Below are 16,429 nucleotides of genomic sequence, written 5' to 3'. Positions count from 1 at the left end.
AGCACCATGTAGCTATCCGCAGCCTCTGCAGCACGAGTTCGCTCCCTGGCTCGCGCCTCTGGCCTGTACCCCAGTTCTTGTATGTATAAATAAATAAATCTTTAAAAAAATTTTGGAAGAAAAGAATAGGAAGAACACACAGGAGGGGAGACAGGTGGAGCAGAAACACATGAAGGAGGGCATGCTTGCTTCTCAGCCTTGGACTCGTACCAGGGACTTGGGGGACATGGAAGGAGAAACATGGGTGAGAAACCCATGGGCAGGCTGACAATGGCAGCCTGTATCTTGGTTATACTTTGATTTTGTTCCTTTTATCCTAGACTTGCCAGGTCCCTTCTGCCTCTGTCCTGGGGTTCCTCGCCAGGAGGTGCCTCAGACTTGTGGCAAGTTTTCAGGCCCCACTTGGGCCAACCCTGCTTGGCTGGGCTTTTCCCCACAAGGGGAGGGTAACTGGGTGTTTTACTGGGAAACTATTATCCTTTCTTCTCTCTCTATGCACACTAAGTCTATTAAAGTTCTTAGTCTTTATGTGGCAGATGATAGACACACTTCAGAGTGTGCAGGTCTGAGGGTCCCAGGGTACCCTCCCCCCCGCCTGCCTGCTAACAATAAGAGCCCTGTTTTTTTCTTTATGACAAGGCTCACTCCTGTTTTTGAGTTCCTTGGGCCCTGTGGCACGACTTGGATCCCCCCTGCTTGACCACTATCCCAGAAGCAGGCTGAAGGACCAGGTTCCACTGCCACTGCCTCACCACACTCTCCTGATACCACTGAGAGTCTCCGCCCGACCAGGCCCCATCTCAGGCCAGCTGAGGCAACAACCCCACCAAGCTCCAGCATTTTTTACCAGTAAGACCCCAAGGTGGGGAACCTGCTCACACCTTACTCTCCTAACTCCCACCTCACCATCAGGTGAGGCAGGCTGACACAAAGGGCAGGTGAGTGGGGTGAGCTGGTGCCTCGCTGTTCTCCATGTAAAGCGGGACAAGCACTACTGCTCAGCCATTCAGTGGGAGGGTCACTGAGCCCTCTTGCCAACTTCAAACTGGTGTGATGCTTTCATTCAATCTTGATTTTGTCACTCTGTGGTCAGCCAGGGCACCTGGCGCTGCTCCTTGGCAGCCCTCACTCAGTGCTACCCTCCACTGCCCTCCCAACAAAATGGAGAGGCCCCGGGAACCCTGCTGTCTCCCACACTGGCACTCCCTGCCCCTGTCCATGTCTGTCACCTGCTAAACATAGGTGCCCTGAGAGGGAGAACTCACGGGTCACGGGGGCCTTCTTCTCTTCCTCATCATCGTCATCCTCTTCCTCCTGCCTGGGCAACTTCCTGAATTTGGAAAGGTCTGTCTGCAGCAGCTGGGACACCGCCTCACAGGCCAGAGATGAAGCAAGCGGTGGTGGCACGTTTCTGGGGATGGAAATAAGAAGAGAGGTGGGGCTGGCTCCGCCGCAGAAGCCACCACTCCAGCACACACCCAAGTGCTCCAGATGGAGACCTGGCCCCCTTTCTGCTCAGGAAGAGCCTTCTAGAGTAGCATTACGTGTTTATGACCTCTGGTGGGGTCACTATGAGCGGGTCAGCCTGCAGGCCACAGGGAATGGGATATTGGCAAAATGCCCTTTGTGTGGGCCTGCTCTGCACCAAATGGGGACTGAGTGGCTGGGGAGGGGTTGTCACAGGTGTATGAGCTGTGTCCACTGGCTTTGGTGGCCAGGTAAACTGCCCAATATCTAACTTTATCTCCCAGGGTTTGGAGAGGCTTATGGATTGACTTGTGTCTCCCCAAATTCATATGTTGAACTTCTAACTCCACCCCCCACCAATGCCTCAGAATGTACCTTATTTGGAAAAAAGGTGGTTACAGATGTAATTAGTTAAGCTGAGGTGACACAGGGGTTAGGGTGGGCCCTTAGTCCAATGATATTGGTATTTTTTTCCGAAGGGGAAATTTTCTACACACATGCAGGGGGAATGCTGTGCAAAGATGAAATCACACACTGGGGCAATGAGTCTGAAAGCCAAGGACGGCCAGCAACCACCACATGGAACCAGCTTTGCCAACATACTGACCCTGAACTTGGAGCCTCCAGAAGCCTGAGACAATACATATCTATTGTTTATGTCCCCCAGGCTGTGGAATCCAGGGATCGTGGGAGCTCAGGCTGCATTTGGAAGGCTGGGTCATGACAGCCAGAGTGTCCAGCAAGAGGATCCAGCTGTGCTTCATCTGTGGGATCCTGGGGCTAAGACCCCAAGGCAGTTGGCACAAGGGAGGATAGGGAAGAGGAGTCAGGTGCTAGGGCAGTGGGAGCCATGACTTTAGTGTGTTTTGAAGAGGGATGTGTGTGAAGGGGATGGAGAGTGTAGGCCTCTCTGGCCTTGACATACAGGGTGGACTTAAGGGTAAATGCTGGGGTAGTGGGCAAAGCCCAAGTTGGGCAGGGCCTGGCTAAGGACAGGAGGGGACAGAGCCAGTGGGGGCAGGGGGTAGGCATGGGCTCTGTGTTGGCAGTGAGGCCCAGGTTCCTCCAGAGTTTGGAGGCTGGGGTCAGTGGGAACAATGGGGGCCGGGGGAGGGGTGCAGGGCTGCAGGAGCTTACCCAGGAGGGAATCAGTGGCACGGCAGCTAGCAGTCAGGGGTCAGGAGCAACTGGAGAAGTGGGTGTCAAATGGGAAATTACAGGGGCCATGGAGGAACAATTCCAGAAATTGAGACTCAGTTAGCATCTTTTTATGCCACAGACAGGTTGCCTACCACTGAGCCCCAGGGTCAGCACAGCAAATGGAGGGGAGAGAACGGGAATCTCAGCACAGAAGATGAGGGAGAGGTGGCAGAGCCTGACCAGAGCAACTGAGGCTAGCTCTGGCAAGGCCAGTGGTGAAGGCTGTTGGAAATTCTGCGACACATGCACCTTTCCATGGGCTCCGGCCCTGTCTGCTCAGCCCCCCAGCCTTGGGAACCAGCTCCCTACTTCGTCTAGGACTAATCCTGACCCTGGAATCTGCCCCCACCCAGTGGTAGCCCCCAGGAGGTCAGAGGACCTGTGTTCATCCCCAGGTCTATGGAAGAGCAGGGCCAGCGCCCAATGAGTCTGACAGTGAGTCTGTCTGAGATCCCCCTGAGAGTGGTATCTCCCAACCACCCCAGCCCAACGGAGCACATCCCTTTGGGGCTGGGCATCCACAGTGTCTACTGATGGTCTTAGGAATCCACCAGGATGAATGAGTGATTTTCACAAATGAGAAGGTGACTCAGGGGGCCCAGCTAAACCTCTAGATCTGCCTTTGAAAAACAACCAGCCAAGGCATGAGAAATGAGTTCCTGTGCTATTTGGGGATTTCCTGCCAACCAAGGTTTTCCTTTTTCACAGCTGGGAGCAGGGGTGTCTGTTCCCCTGCATCCCTGTGAGGTCATGCCACAGTTTCCTGCATGACTGCCAGTGTTGCTGGAGGCAGGAAGGCAACTTCCAGTTGGGACAATGCCTGGCTGGGGGCCAGGGCCTCACTTCCTGTGCCCCACCCACCTTACCCAGGGTCCCGTCTGATTCACTGGGTCAGGCCTGCCTTAGCGTGTGGAAGGTGTGCGCCAAGGCCCAGGTGCCTGAGAAAAGGCCAGTTATGTCCATCTCAGGGTTTTCAAGGGGTTTATAGTCTAGCAGCAGAGCAGAAAATGTACATAAGTAACTATAGTGTGAGGGGTGTACTGCTTGGGGACCTCAGTGTCAGCTGTGACACTAACAACCAGGGGAAGACAGGTCCGTGTAAAGGTCCATGCCCTTGAGTTGGGCAGTCTGACCTCTAGACACTTTCCTGAAGGATGTCACTTAAAATCTGAAATCCCCTATATGGACCAACATGCTGGCTTTGGACCCAGGAGGGAGCAGGGCAGATGGGAGCCCATGGAAATGTGCATGTGGAGTGCTCAGATGAGGCATGGAGGCCCCAAAGTGTGACCACAGTGTGAACATCCATGTCTACATAGGAAAGAAATACTAGAAAAGTACAATAGCTGAAAATAAATCCACTAGGATGGCTGGAAAATGTCTTTAAAAAGATTACATTTTAAGGTGCTTTAAGGTAGACTCACAGGGGGACCTAAGGCACCTGTAGAGAGCTTTGTAAAGGCTTGCACTGCCCTTTTCAGCCTAGACCCTGTGGGACTGTGACCTCCCTCCCCCTTCCCATGGAAAATGGCATCAGGTCTCGTCATCCCTTGTTAACCTGTTCAATGCCTGTACCTGGGGTCTGCTGTCCTCCTCCTGCTCTCTACCCGCCCTCTCTGCCTTCCTGCTGTCAGGAGGACCCGCTCCTCCTCAAACAAGTTCTGGTTTTCCCTACATTTAGCTTGAAATTATCTTCCTCCATCAGAGCTAAAACATGCTCCCTGCCAAGGCTCTGTGCCCCTCAGATGGAGCCCTGACTGCTGCAGCTCAGCCCACCCTCCTCTTCCTCACCTCTCCCATTTTCACTGCTGGAAGCAAAACCAGCCCCTGCCCTGGATCCCTCCCCTGTGCCCTCTCCCCTGGGCACTAACCACTCACACTGGAGCCACTGAGGCCTGGCCCGCCTCTCATTCTGTGCTGTTGCCAGAGGCCCAGCTAACAGGGACCCTGACATCACTCTGGACAGCTTTCCTGTGTCTTCTCCCTGGTCATTACCTCTTCATGCTTCCATCACTGCGTTCCCTCACTCTCCGCAGGCCCCAGGCTCACAGGCAAGGGGCAGGTACACCCATCCTCCTAGGTCCTTCCTCCCTCAGCCCTGAGTCCCCCTAGAAGGCCCAGTGGTTGCAGGAGAAACACAGGGTGCCCTGTGTCCCTCACTGTCCCTTCTCTCCTCTGAGTGCAGACATTGCCTGTGGCTGGCTCCCTGTCCTCCTTCCCTTCCAGCTCTCAGCTTCTGAAGCTCTTCCCTCACCTCTCTTGCACACAACCACCCAGTACCTGCGACATGGTATCACTTGGCCCCGGGTCCACTGGGCTACAGTGACTTGTTTTATGTCACCTGTCTATGAAATAGTACTCAAAGGCCTTCATGCTCACTGACGTGGGCTTTCATAGAATGAGAGTGTGGTTGTGACTCTGCTGAGGCCTCAGGGTCCTGCCAAACAGGTCCTCGGGGGTGTGTGGGGATGGAGCTCACCTGCCATAAAGGAAGCACACTAGAGGGTCACACCAAGGCCTGGGTTGGGGAGGGTGGGGTAGAGGGAGAGTGGAGGTCCTTGACTTCAGGTGATGTGGTGACAAGAAACCATGGATGTGGTCCCTTGGGGAGGGATGTGGGTCACACGTGGAGGCTCTGTGGCTCACCAGCTGGCAATGCTGCCAGTCTCCCTGCATTGCAGGCATATCACTCTTCATCTGCCCTGAAAGGTTCTGAGCTGATCATGCCCTATTCTGTGCATTAGCTTCCTCACCTGAATACAGGGAGACTATCACCCCTCTTGGGTGGCCAGGGGACAGCAGGTCTGTGCACTGTGCACACAGCCTGGCCCTGCCACACCCCGAGCCTGAGGCCTCCATCCCTCCCTCAACCTATGTGGTCTCTGCCTCCCTGTCTGTGACACAGGATAGAAAAGGTGAATTGATGTGTTGAGATCCTACCCTGCAGTGGCTCAGTGTGACCTGATTTAGAATTAGGTTTTGTGGAAAAAAAAAAAAAAATTAGGTTTTGTGGGGTTAAGATGAGGATATACTGGATCAGAGTTAGCCCCATATCCAATAGGACTGGCATCCTATTGGATGCCAGACACACAGACAGGGAAAGAAACACGTGGAGACACAGGCACACAGGAGCACACCACAGGCAAGGAAAGCCAGAGTGGGCAAATGTGCCTACAGGGGAAGGACAAGAAAGACTGCTGGCAGTACCCAGAGCTAAGGGAAGGCCTTGAGATGTTCCTTGATCATCTTTGAAAGAGGTGAAACCTTTCTGACACCCTGATCCATGAAACAATACACTTCCATTGTTCTGGGCCACCCAGTCTGTGGTTCTTTGTTACAGCTGCCCTGGGAAAGCAATACAGCACTGTCACTGGGATTTGTGCAGGTAACACATTTGGCCCATGGGGGGTAAAGGCAGCCACGGTTTAGGTTGGCATGTGGCATATGCCTTGTCCCTCTCTCCTGTCTGGTGCTGCCCCCGCCCAGCAAGTGCATGGCCTACCTGCCACCCAGGAAGCCCAATGCCAGGTCAATCAGCTCGCCTTCCACCTCCTCCTGGCTCAGGGTCATCCCTGGGACCTTCCATGGCAAAGGGCTCTCCGGGCTGAGGGGGGCTGGGAAGTCACGGAGAATTGCGTCTAGGAAGCCTGGCGTCTCCTCTGCCATCTGGCTGCTCTGCTGTGGGGCTCCAGAGGCCATGCTCAGGGCATCCCAAGGGGCCTGCTGCTGGTTCCAGTCTTCACTCTGGGGAGAGACATAAGGGTTAGCAAAACATAGGGAAAGCCAGGTTCTGCTCTTGGGATAACTGTGCCCTTGCTGCCATTCTGAGGGCACCATGCCTCACTGTCTCTCCTTCTTTCCTTTACCGCCAAGCATCTTGAGGTAGGTGGTGCACCAAGACAGGGCCTCAAGGTGGAATGGCAAGACTGTCTGGCTTCACACATAGTTCAGGAAAGCCAGAGAAAGAGCCCTGGCTGTTATCCTGAGGCCAGTTCAAGAGAAGTCCACTACTTAGGAGCTGGAGCTGAGGCTGCACGGGTGTCTTGAAGAAGTGACAGAGAAGCTGTGCCCCTATAGCCAGTGTGACCAGAGGTGGGCAGGAGGGAACTGGAGGGCCAGGTCACTAAGGCAGGGAACATGGCAGGTGAAGGGATTCAACCTAAACTTGGGACCTGGTAGCCAGGACATGGGGAAGTAACGCCATCAGGTCCATGACCCAGAAGTGGTTCCAAAAGGGGAGAAGGAAGGGATGCCTGTTGGAGGAAGTTAAGGGAAGGGTTCAGACAGGACGGTGGCAGGGCCCACATGCCAGAGAGATGTCTCACAGGCTTCACTAACATCCAGGCTGGGGAACTTTCTTTGGGAATGAATCCTGCAAGTTTAGTCTCCTGGAAATAAAACAGTGCTCCTTGACTTGAGAATTCAAGCAGCACCTCAAGTTTTAGGAGAAGAATTTTGGGAGTGGTTTCAAAGTCCATCCCCTCCCTGAGGCCTTCCAGGTTCTGATGAGTGAATAGAGAGGGCAGGACCATAGGAGAGAATCTTCCGGAATCCAGTCTTAGAATATTTACAGACCATGTCTCCAAACTTTGCCAAACCCTGCATACAGGTTTGAGGTGGGAAGATGAAGTAATGAACACAGCCAGGGGGAGGACTGTCCTTCTCAGAAGTTACTGCCATCACATAATAGAGAAGAATAAACATGAGAAACACCAGCATGAGAACAGAGGAACAAAATCGCATTATAACCACAAGGGTATGACTGAAACTGAGAGATCAGAAAAAGCAGACAGCTCTGTGGGAGTGATGGGGGTCAACTGAGGAGAAGGGAGGCCGGCCAGGACAGTGCCTGCAGAGCTGCAGAGCCTGAGAATTAAGCCAATGAAAAACAAGAAGATGGCGTGAATTTCCCAGCAAGCTCAGATGCCCTTGGGCAGAGAGAGGCCAAGCTTGTGAACAGCTCTGGCCTCCTGTTTCTGAGGGAAGAGAAACATGAGTAGTGCAGAGCAGACCCTAAACAACAGCTGGCGCCCCCAGAATAGGAAATGCTGCCCAGCTCCCATGCAATTCTGATTCCAGAAACAAATACTCTACAGGCACTGAAATCTCGGAGGTGCAAAGCATGCTCATGTACGTGTACGGTTAGAACCAAAATGAGAGGAAAGCACACTGAATGCAGGTCTCTGCAGGGTGCACATGAAGGTCCTGGTTTGAGAAATCCTGCCCACTGCATAAAACACAGAATTCCAAACCTTTCACCATCAAGTTCATTTGCTGGTGGCCCCTGCAACATTTTGGAATGCAGGAGTCTCCTCAACCCCCAGCCTTGGAATGCAGTTTCCTCAGCCCCCCTTCTCGTTTCCCAGGGGTTGCGATCCCTCCTCTCTGCACTAACTACAGTACCGCAGACCCTGTCACTGCTGTGCCCATCACTTCAAGCCCAACGCCCCTGGAAGTGACATGACGCTGTAGGGACTGGGGGACCAGGTGATGCAGACTGGATCTCATCTGTGGGGTGTGGGCTGCTTTACTTGGGGTCTGTGCCAAGCGCTCTTCTGTGCTATACAGGTGGGGGCCCAGAGTCATACTGCTTCTGAGATGTGTTCCTGTAACCCTTGGCTGAGGTGGAGGGAGAGGAAAGGAAGCAGGACATGGCTTTCCTTCTCTGGGGTAAAGGACAAGAGTAATTTCCTCCTTGCCCTTCTTTTTTTCCAGTGAACTCCCAAATCTGTTATGTACAGCCATATAGATGAGTAAAACAACCCCGCTCTCAGGTGCCCATGGCCTAGAGATAAAGTCTGGAAGACAAAATTCCCAACTCAAAGGGGACCGAGAGGCAGCCCTGGGAGTGCCAAGAGGGGAGGAGGACAGTGTCATGCCCTGCGCTCTCACAAGCCCAACTGAGGAGACAGTTCAGGCATGACTCAGCACTCAGATGGCCAGCAGCAGGACAAGGGGGTATCGGATGAGGTGGAGCTGGGCCTGGAGCAGCAGAGTTCTGACGGGATGCAGAGGGTATGGGGCTCAGAGGGCACAGGACTCATGAGTGAATCTGTGCAGCTGGGGAGGGTGTGGAAGGAGACACTGAGCCCCCAGTTCTCAGTCACCTGCCATGACCAGTCTGAACAGTGCCGGATCCTCCAGGCTCCTAGAGTAACAGTGCAGCCTTACCAGCTCCTAGAAAATCCCCTTCTACACGCACTGCTCATCAGTAGGAGTGACAGCGTTGCAGCTAACATCCACCAGGGGCCCACAGGCACTGTCACCGCTCTTCCTGTATCACCTGTTGTATCCTCCCAACCTGTTAACAGCCCATTTTCCTGGAGGGGGCTGCAGCATACAGGCCAAATAACTCAGAGAAAGTGCCTTGGACAGGAAGCCCCACTGTGAAGCCTGGGTCTTTTTTTTTTTTTTTTAAAGATTTATTTATTTATTTATACAAGCACTGGGTAGTCAGAGGTGCGGGAGGGTGAGAGGGTTCACCAGAGCCAGAGCAGAGAGTAGAACAGGCAGTCTGACGAAGTGCACTGCTGAGGGGAGCAGCGGGCGGCAGGAGAGGTCTGCGCACCATGTGGGACCCTCATCAGGTGGCTGGGCATTGAACCGGTGCTGCAGAGGCTGCAGGTACCTTCCCAACTCAGCGCTCAACCGCTGCGCCACAGGGGAGGCCCTGAAGCCTGGGTCTTAATGATGATGGAAGCCCAGCCCACCCCTTACTGGTCACCAACCTCAAGATTCCGCACCTCTCATGCTCTTTCTTTTATTTCTGTGTCTACTGCGCTGGGAAGGTCTACCACCCCCATGTTTCTGTGTCTCTCAGTCTGCTCCTGTGGCATTCCATTTTGCCCCCAGAGACCCTGCTGATCCTTTAAGCTTTGCTGGAATTATCACTATTTTGGGGTCTAGCATGCTGTCCTCCAGGGGCCTACAGCACTTCTGTTTCTGAAAAGTCAACTTTTCTATTTTTTTCCACTTAAAACATTTGTTTTCCTCTAGTTACCAGTTTTGACTCACAAACTAACAAAGGCTTCTTTATATACACAATTTTGCATTTTTCTAGGCCATACAGACAAAATGCTTAAGGAAACCTTAAAAAAGGAAATTGCATCACTGTTACAAAAGTGCTGTATTCACTGTGAAATTTTTTTCAATTTCAAGCAAAATGGAGAATCTTATTTCTTTTTTCATAGTAACTAGAAAAAGCTTGGTGTAAACCCAACCACATCTTTTCCTATTTTTTTCTTTAAAACATTTAAAATAGGGCCTCCCTGGTCACGCAGGCAGTTGAGCACAGCGCTGCCAGGCTGTCCACAGCCTCTGCAGTGCCAGCTGGATCCTTGCCGGCTGGAGATACCCACATGGCGAGGCAGATCTCTCCTGTCTTGCCCGCTGCTCCCCTGAGCAGTGTATTTCAGCTGGTCTGCCTACTCTGTCCCCCACTCTGTCTCTGGCAAATCCTCTCACCCTCCTGCACATCTGACCTATACCCCGATTCTTATATAAATAAATCTTTAAAATAAATAAATAAATAAAACATTTAAAGTAAAATGCAGGGCCTCCCTGGTGGTGCAAGGGGTTAAGCATCGCACTATAAAGCAATCCACAGCCTCTGCAGCATGAGTTTGATCCCTTGCCAGGGAGAAACTCACATGGCGAGGCAGGCCTCTCCTGTCTCGCCCGCTACTCCCCTCAGCAGTGTATTTCAGTCAGTCTGCCTGTTCTGTTCCCTACTCTGTCTCTGGTGGATCCTCTCCCACCGCCCCCCACATCCCTCGCCTGTACACCAGCTCTTGTATGCATAAATAAATAAATCTTTAAAAAAAAAAAGTAAAATGCATGTGGGGCCTCCCTGGTAGCACAAGGAGTTAAGACGCAACCTGTAAAGCTATCCATAGCCACTGCAGCACGAGTTCGAACCCCAGCCAGGAGGTTACCCACATAGCACAGCAGACCTCTCCTGACTCACCTGCTGTTCCCCTCAGCAGTATCTGTTCTGTTCCCCACTCTGTTTCTGGTGAATCCTGTCACCCCCCCACACCTCTGGCCTGTACTCTGGTTCTTGCATGCATAAATAAATCCTTAAAAAAATAAAGTAAAATGCACGTAACATAAAATTGATCATTTAACCATTTTAAAGCGTAGAGTTCTGTAGCATTAAGCATATTCGTACTACTGTGCAACCATCACTTTTAACAGGCTTGGCATTTTCACTAGATTATAAGCTCCTTAAGGTCTCAGGTATAACTCAGCTCTTATGCAGCAGGTGGCAAGGATGATGGCAGAGGGAAGGTGTGGGCTGCTTTCCAGTATGACCAGTGGGTGGCATAGGTTGAGATATGCAGCCTAAGGCTTGGCACCTTCACAAAGCAAGCTAAACTCTCTGTGGAGCACAGTGGACAGCAGAGACAAGTCTTAAAGACAGGGGCGACTTGAGGCAACACATCATAGGAATTCTACAAGAGAACTTGTGTGAGGTTAACAGTCTTCAAGCTGGTATTCAAAAGAGTATGCATTTTGTTTACCCTCTCACAACTATGCTGATGAAATAGGTTCATAAGGATAGAACAATCTGCCTAAGGTGACATAGGTAGAAAACAGCAAAGCAGTACTCAACAGTCTTCTGATTGCATTTGTTGCTTCTAATTCAGTTGCAAAAGGAAAGAGTGAAACTTGACGATAGGCCGGATATGGGTATAAAGGCCAGAAGTGAGGTGGAGATGACCTCAGAGAACAGGCCTCACATTCTATCCCCAAAGATGGGAGCACATATGAACCGCAGAACTTGCCCCAGGGAACTGTACAAGGACAGGTCACTCAGGACATGTGGGTGGAATGCTGTGGGGTTGGAGTCCATCACCATTGACTGGGGCCCACTATGTGTTAAAATCTGCATTAAAAATCTGCATTAAAATCTCTACAATCAGGTGCCATTTCTCTTTATTGCACGAAGAGGTTAAGGGGCTTGCCTGAGGCCACACAGTTGCAGTGGTGCAACTGAGGATCTATGACACATGTAAGGAGAAGCAGCTGCAGCCCAAACACTCCCTTTAATTAAACACTAACCTTAAATACACTTGGGAGAGGGCCATGGGTGTGGAGAGGCCATGGGGTAGGGGCACTTAGGCAGAGATGTGGTTCAGCAAAGGTGCAGGGGCGGGTGGGGCAGAGATCTAAGCAGTGGGCGCTGTCCAGATGCTCCTGAGGATGGGAATTGGGAAGGACCTGACCTCGGGCAAATGGGGGCAGTCACCCTGAGCACCCCATGCTGCCTCACAGTCTTAAGGTCCCCACCTGGCTTTCAGCTCGACCACACCCCCGCCATCCCATGGGCCCCCAGTTCTGCACCCTTGGCATCCAATTCCCCACCTGGGGTGCTGCTCTAGCTCTTTAGCCCTTCACTTGGCCCCCGAACCCCTTGGGTCTCCCGATCTCGGCCTTTCTAGTCCCCTGAGTCTGCCCCTCTTGTTCCTCAGCACCCCGCTCCATCCCTGTACGCCTCGCGCCCATACTTGAACCTCATCCGAGCCCCGTCAGTGCCAGGGCCCCGCGCCCCGGGTTTCCTCAACCCCAGTCCCAAAGGCCTCACCTGCAGCTCCGCGCCCAGCGTCCCGCGTCCCACTCGCGGATCCCAGCCAGCCCCGCCCACTTCCCGTCCCTGGCCGCCGCGGGCGCCGCGCAGGCGCAGTCGGAGCCGGGCGGGCTAGGGAGCTCTACTGCCCTCTGGCGGCCCGGCCTGGCCACCAATGACTACGGCCCTTTCATTTCAGGAAAAGTTTCGCGCCCCAATTGGCGGGTCCTGGCTGACTTGCAGCCGACATCGTGTGTTCTGGAGCTGGGGAGCTCCTTGGCAAGTTGCTTCACTTCTCCAGCCTTGGGTGGGTGAGTTGACGGGGGAGTGCAATCCCTATCCCACAGGGCTCAGAAGTTAAGCGACTTGTGCAATCAATGGCCCGCCAAGCAGCACAGTGGGACGCAAACCCAGACTGCCCAGGGCAGTCAGACAGGGAGGTACAGTGCTCTGCACCCACAACACGTTTCCTGTGGCAACTCTGACAAATTACCACAAATGATACCAATATACCATTTACAGTTTTGGAGGTCAGAAGCCCCCAAAGTCTTGATGGGCTAGGTTCAAGGTGTCTGCAGGGTGTTTTCCTTTCTGGGGACTTTCGGGAAGAACTTGTTCCCTTTTCTTACCAACTTCTAAAGACTGCTCCATCCTTGGCTCATGGCTCCTTCCATCTTCAAAGCCAGGAACCTTCGGAGAGCCCTTCTTACTCTAGCATTTCTTTGGTTTCTGCCAGATCCCCTGTTCCCTTTTTTATTTTTCTTGGAAAAGGTGATAACTTTTTAAAAAATAATTTATTTTTATTTATATCTTTTACATCATTGTGTATTCCTCATAAAATTCCCACCACCAGTTCATCTGTGAACCTTCACCATAGTCCCTTGTGCTCTTCTCTCCCTTTTCCCTATTCCTTTTTTAAAGCCACTTGTGATGACATTGGGCCGTCCATAATCCAGGATAATGTCCCTATTGTAAAGTCAGATGAGAAATGTTAATTCCATTTGCAGCTCCAGTTCCCCTTTGCCTTATACCTGACATCATCCAGCATAGGTTCCAGGCATGGAACATGGGCATCCTGGGGGAGGGAGGGAGAGGAAAAGCATTTTTCTGATACAAAATGATTTCTTTTGGGGCCTCTCTGGTGGCACAGGGGTTAAAGTCTCAGCCCTATCAAGCTGGGCTATCCCCAGCCACTGTGGCAGGAGTTTGATTTCTGGCCAGGGAGCTGACCCACATGGCTCAGCAGACCTCTCCTGTCTCACCCTGCTGCTCCCCTCAACTGTGTATTTCAGTAGATTTGCCTGTTCTGCTCCCCACTCTGTCTCTGATGAATCCTCTCACCCCCTGCAGCTCTGGCCTACGCCCCAGTTCTTGTATGTATAGATAAAAATAAATCTTTTTAAAAAATAGATTTTTAAAAAGATTTATTTTATTTATTTAGGTATAACTCAGCTGCACCATGTGGGTCAGCTCCCTGGCTGGGGATGGAACTCGTGCTGCAGTGGCTGCCGGTAGCTTCATAGTGCTGAGACTTCCTTAACCCCTTGTGCCACCAGGGAGGGCCCCCCCCACCAAAAAAGATTTCTTTTAAAGGCAGAAGAAAGAAATGAACTTTTAGATCAAAGAAGATGTTACAGTACATATTACTAATCTTTATATCAATGCAATTATAAAGTATTTTTTTAAAGTTTTAATGGAAGGGCCCTCAAAAGTCCAATTGTGGCCTTGCCCACTTTCAGGTCCTTCCCTGGGATTAGGGTCTCTGGGATACTTCATGAACAGGAGAGGGTTTGGTGAGGCCAGAAATCTGGAGAACTAGCACTTGACCAATTTAAAAGCAAACTATGTGGAGTGAGGGTAGGTCTGGAAGACAGGAGGTGTAGGGCAGAGAAAGCAATGTGGGAGGGGTACTGGCTCATCCATTCTACTCACCCCATCCTAGATCCTTAACTACCTGTTAGTGTGGTGATCCCTAGCAAGGCCTGAGGCGACAACTTCTTATAATCTGTGACCTTAGACATTTTCCTTATATCATCTAAACCTGTTTCTTTACCAGAAAAATGGAGACAATAGAAACCAACTCATCTTACAGGTTTTTTTTTTTTTTTTTTAGACCCTCTGTTACCACCTGCATTTGAGTGACCGTGGAAAAAAGCAGCACAGGTGAGATGGTGTCTGTGAAAGCTGATATGCCTGCAGGTCTCCTCAGCCGGGACCCACATTTTTTTGAGAACTGATTCCAAGCATTTGAAGTTGGCAGTAGGCAACAAAGTGAGGTACTGCCACTCAGCCAGGAGCTTGCCCCTTATAGGCACCTGGAGATTACTTGTGCCCAGTGGCTTTTGTCAACCCCTCCCTGTCTGCATTCCGTCACGCCTCAGCTCCTGCCTTTTGGTTTTCACCCTTGTAAAGGGTATCTCTCGACATAACCCTGTCTACCCAGACACTGAGTTCCAGCTTCTCTGATTCTCTCACAAGATCAAGCCCCTGCCTAGGTGGAGGGAAAACTGGGGGTTCTCAAAACACTCATCCCTGGTTTTCCTCCCATCTCTGCCCTGATTGAACTTTCTCCTGGCCCCTGTATGTTCCATGTTCTGAAACTTGCCCTGAGACTATTGCTTCCCCCCCCACATCTGCCAAGTGGTTAAAACCTCCCTCTTCCAAATTTTCCTTTCTCCATGCCTTCATATCACATTGCTCGTGGGCTTTCAAACCTTAAGTGATGCCAGCGACCTTGGGAAGGGAGTGCAAACTCCTCACCCTTGACTTTCCAGACCACTTACAATGGGGCTCCTGCCTGGCATCCCCCTACAGCAGTGCTACCTTCTGAAGGGGGCTCTGGGCTTTCCCTTGGCTGCTGGAATCTTCAAGGATCCGATTCATGGAAGTGGAGGGGGAGCAGATTCATATCTGCAGGTTTGTGGTGCCTTCTGTCCGGCAGCTTGGGAAAGGGTGCTACACTCATTTGAGCAAATACATGTGGGGGCACCCAGTGTCAATGTGTCAGGTCTCAGGGTGACAGGTTTGGGGTTTGCCAAAGGGCAGCCAATTCAGCTGGATGGACACTCGGGCCACTGTGAGCAGTATGAAAAATGGGATGCCTGTAGTCAATGATGTCCCGACTTCAAGGGCAGACAGAAGGTACAGTCCCAAGGAGAGCAGAAGGCAGTTTTGCCCTAAACAGGTCTCCCTTCCTCCCTGTCCTCCTTGCTTCTGTAGCCACTTTGGAAGTAACAACGGGGTTGGATGGTATTGGATGGTATGAGGTGAAGGGCCCCGAATGCAGAGTCCAGTTTTGAAAGCCTAGGGCTTTAAAGGAGTCACCCCAAGGGTCAATTACAGAGAAAAAGAAATGAACCCTTTTTGAGCAGCCCTGCTTGAGGCTAAAACCTCAGTGAAGAATTCTGGGAAGGAATGCATGGACTCTATTTAAGGTGTAAGATACAATCTCTGACCTGCTAAACACTGACACTAATTGGACTGCCTCACTGATGGTCATAAGAGTTGAGGGAGCTGGGTTACCTTCCTGAGAAAGCCAGTCCACTATATGATTGGGTCATGTGGTAAAGTAGTCAGCCGCTAGCTGATGTCAGGACTCCAGAACCTGAGCAGCGCAGGCAGAGAGAAAGGAGCACAGCCTCTGAGAGGGGGGCATTCTAAGGCACCTGCCTCAGGGCAGCCTTTCTAAAGTGAAGCCTCTCTGGCTCACTGCACTTTCTTTGAACTTTTAGAATAGTTCCCCAAACTGTTCCAGGGAATGTAGGGGTTGATTTTTGTGGCCTCCAAAAGGAAGGAACCTGGAGGCTGTGGTGCCTGTGTGGAATAGTGCTGGCAAGGTCGCACGTTTATTTACGGAAGCCCTTCTCAGAGCCTTCAACATTCCAGTGTGAACTGGGAACCTTCTACCAGACACTTCTGATCTGCCCCTTGCATGAGTGTTTCATGGCAACTTGGAAAACCGGGTACTGAGTCCCACTGCCACATGGTGGAGCATGGGCACGGGGGTGGGGGTAGGAGACGTTCCAACATGTCGATATGGTTGCCTAATGCCGGTGGCCCTGAGGGAGGGTAGTCCCCAGTTTGTACATGATTCCCACAGGGTGGTTTGGCTTATGGGGTATAACCTGCTGTGGTAATGGCTTCACTGGGGCATCCTGCAGCTCACCATGGGCCGCCCCCTTCCCCAGCTCTCTC

General features: G+C 51.8%; 1 protein-coding gene across 1 annotated transcript in view; it reads right to left on the bottom strand.

The window, feature by feature from the left end:
• PPM1F (protein phosphatase, Mg2+/Mn2+ dependent 1F) overlaps positions 1 to 12,302 on the bottom strand; it is a 29,821-nt gene extending 17,519 nt beyond the window's left edge. The window contains exons 1-3 of the mRNA XM_037495783.2: positions 12,254 to 12,302; positions 6,170 to 6,411; positions 1,266 to 1,411 (exon numbers count right to left, since the gene is read on the bottom strand). Of these exons, the coding sequence (XP_037351680.1) occupies positions 1,266 to 1,411; positions 6,170 to 6,366 (343 nt within the window). The 5' untranslated portion in view covers positions 6,367 to 6,411; positions 12,254 to 12,302. The remainder of the gene's footprint in view (positions 1 to 1,265; positions 1,412 to 6,169; positions 6,412 to 12,253) is intronic.
• Positions 12,303 to 16,429: the final 4,127 nt, after the last annotated feature.

This window comes from Talpa occidentalis, unplaced genomic scaffold (genome assembly GCF_014898055.3).
Source record: "Talpa occidentalis isolate TD23 unplaced genomic scaffold, MPIMG_talOcc4v2.1 talOcc4.8, whole genome shotgun sequence".
Classification (NCBI taxonomy): Eukaryota; Metazoa; Chordata; class Mammalia; order Eulipotyphla; family Talpidae; genus Talpa; species Talpa occidentalis.
The sequence above is the reverse complement of the archived record's forward strand: the minus strand, read 5'-3'. Positions and strand labels throughout refer to the sequence as shown.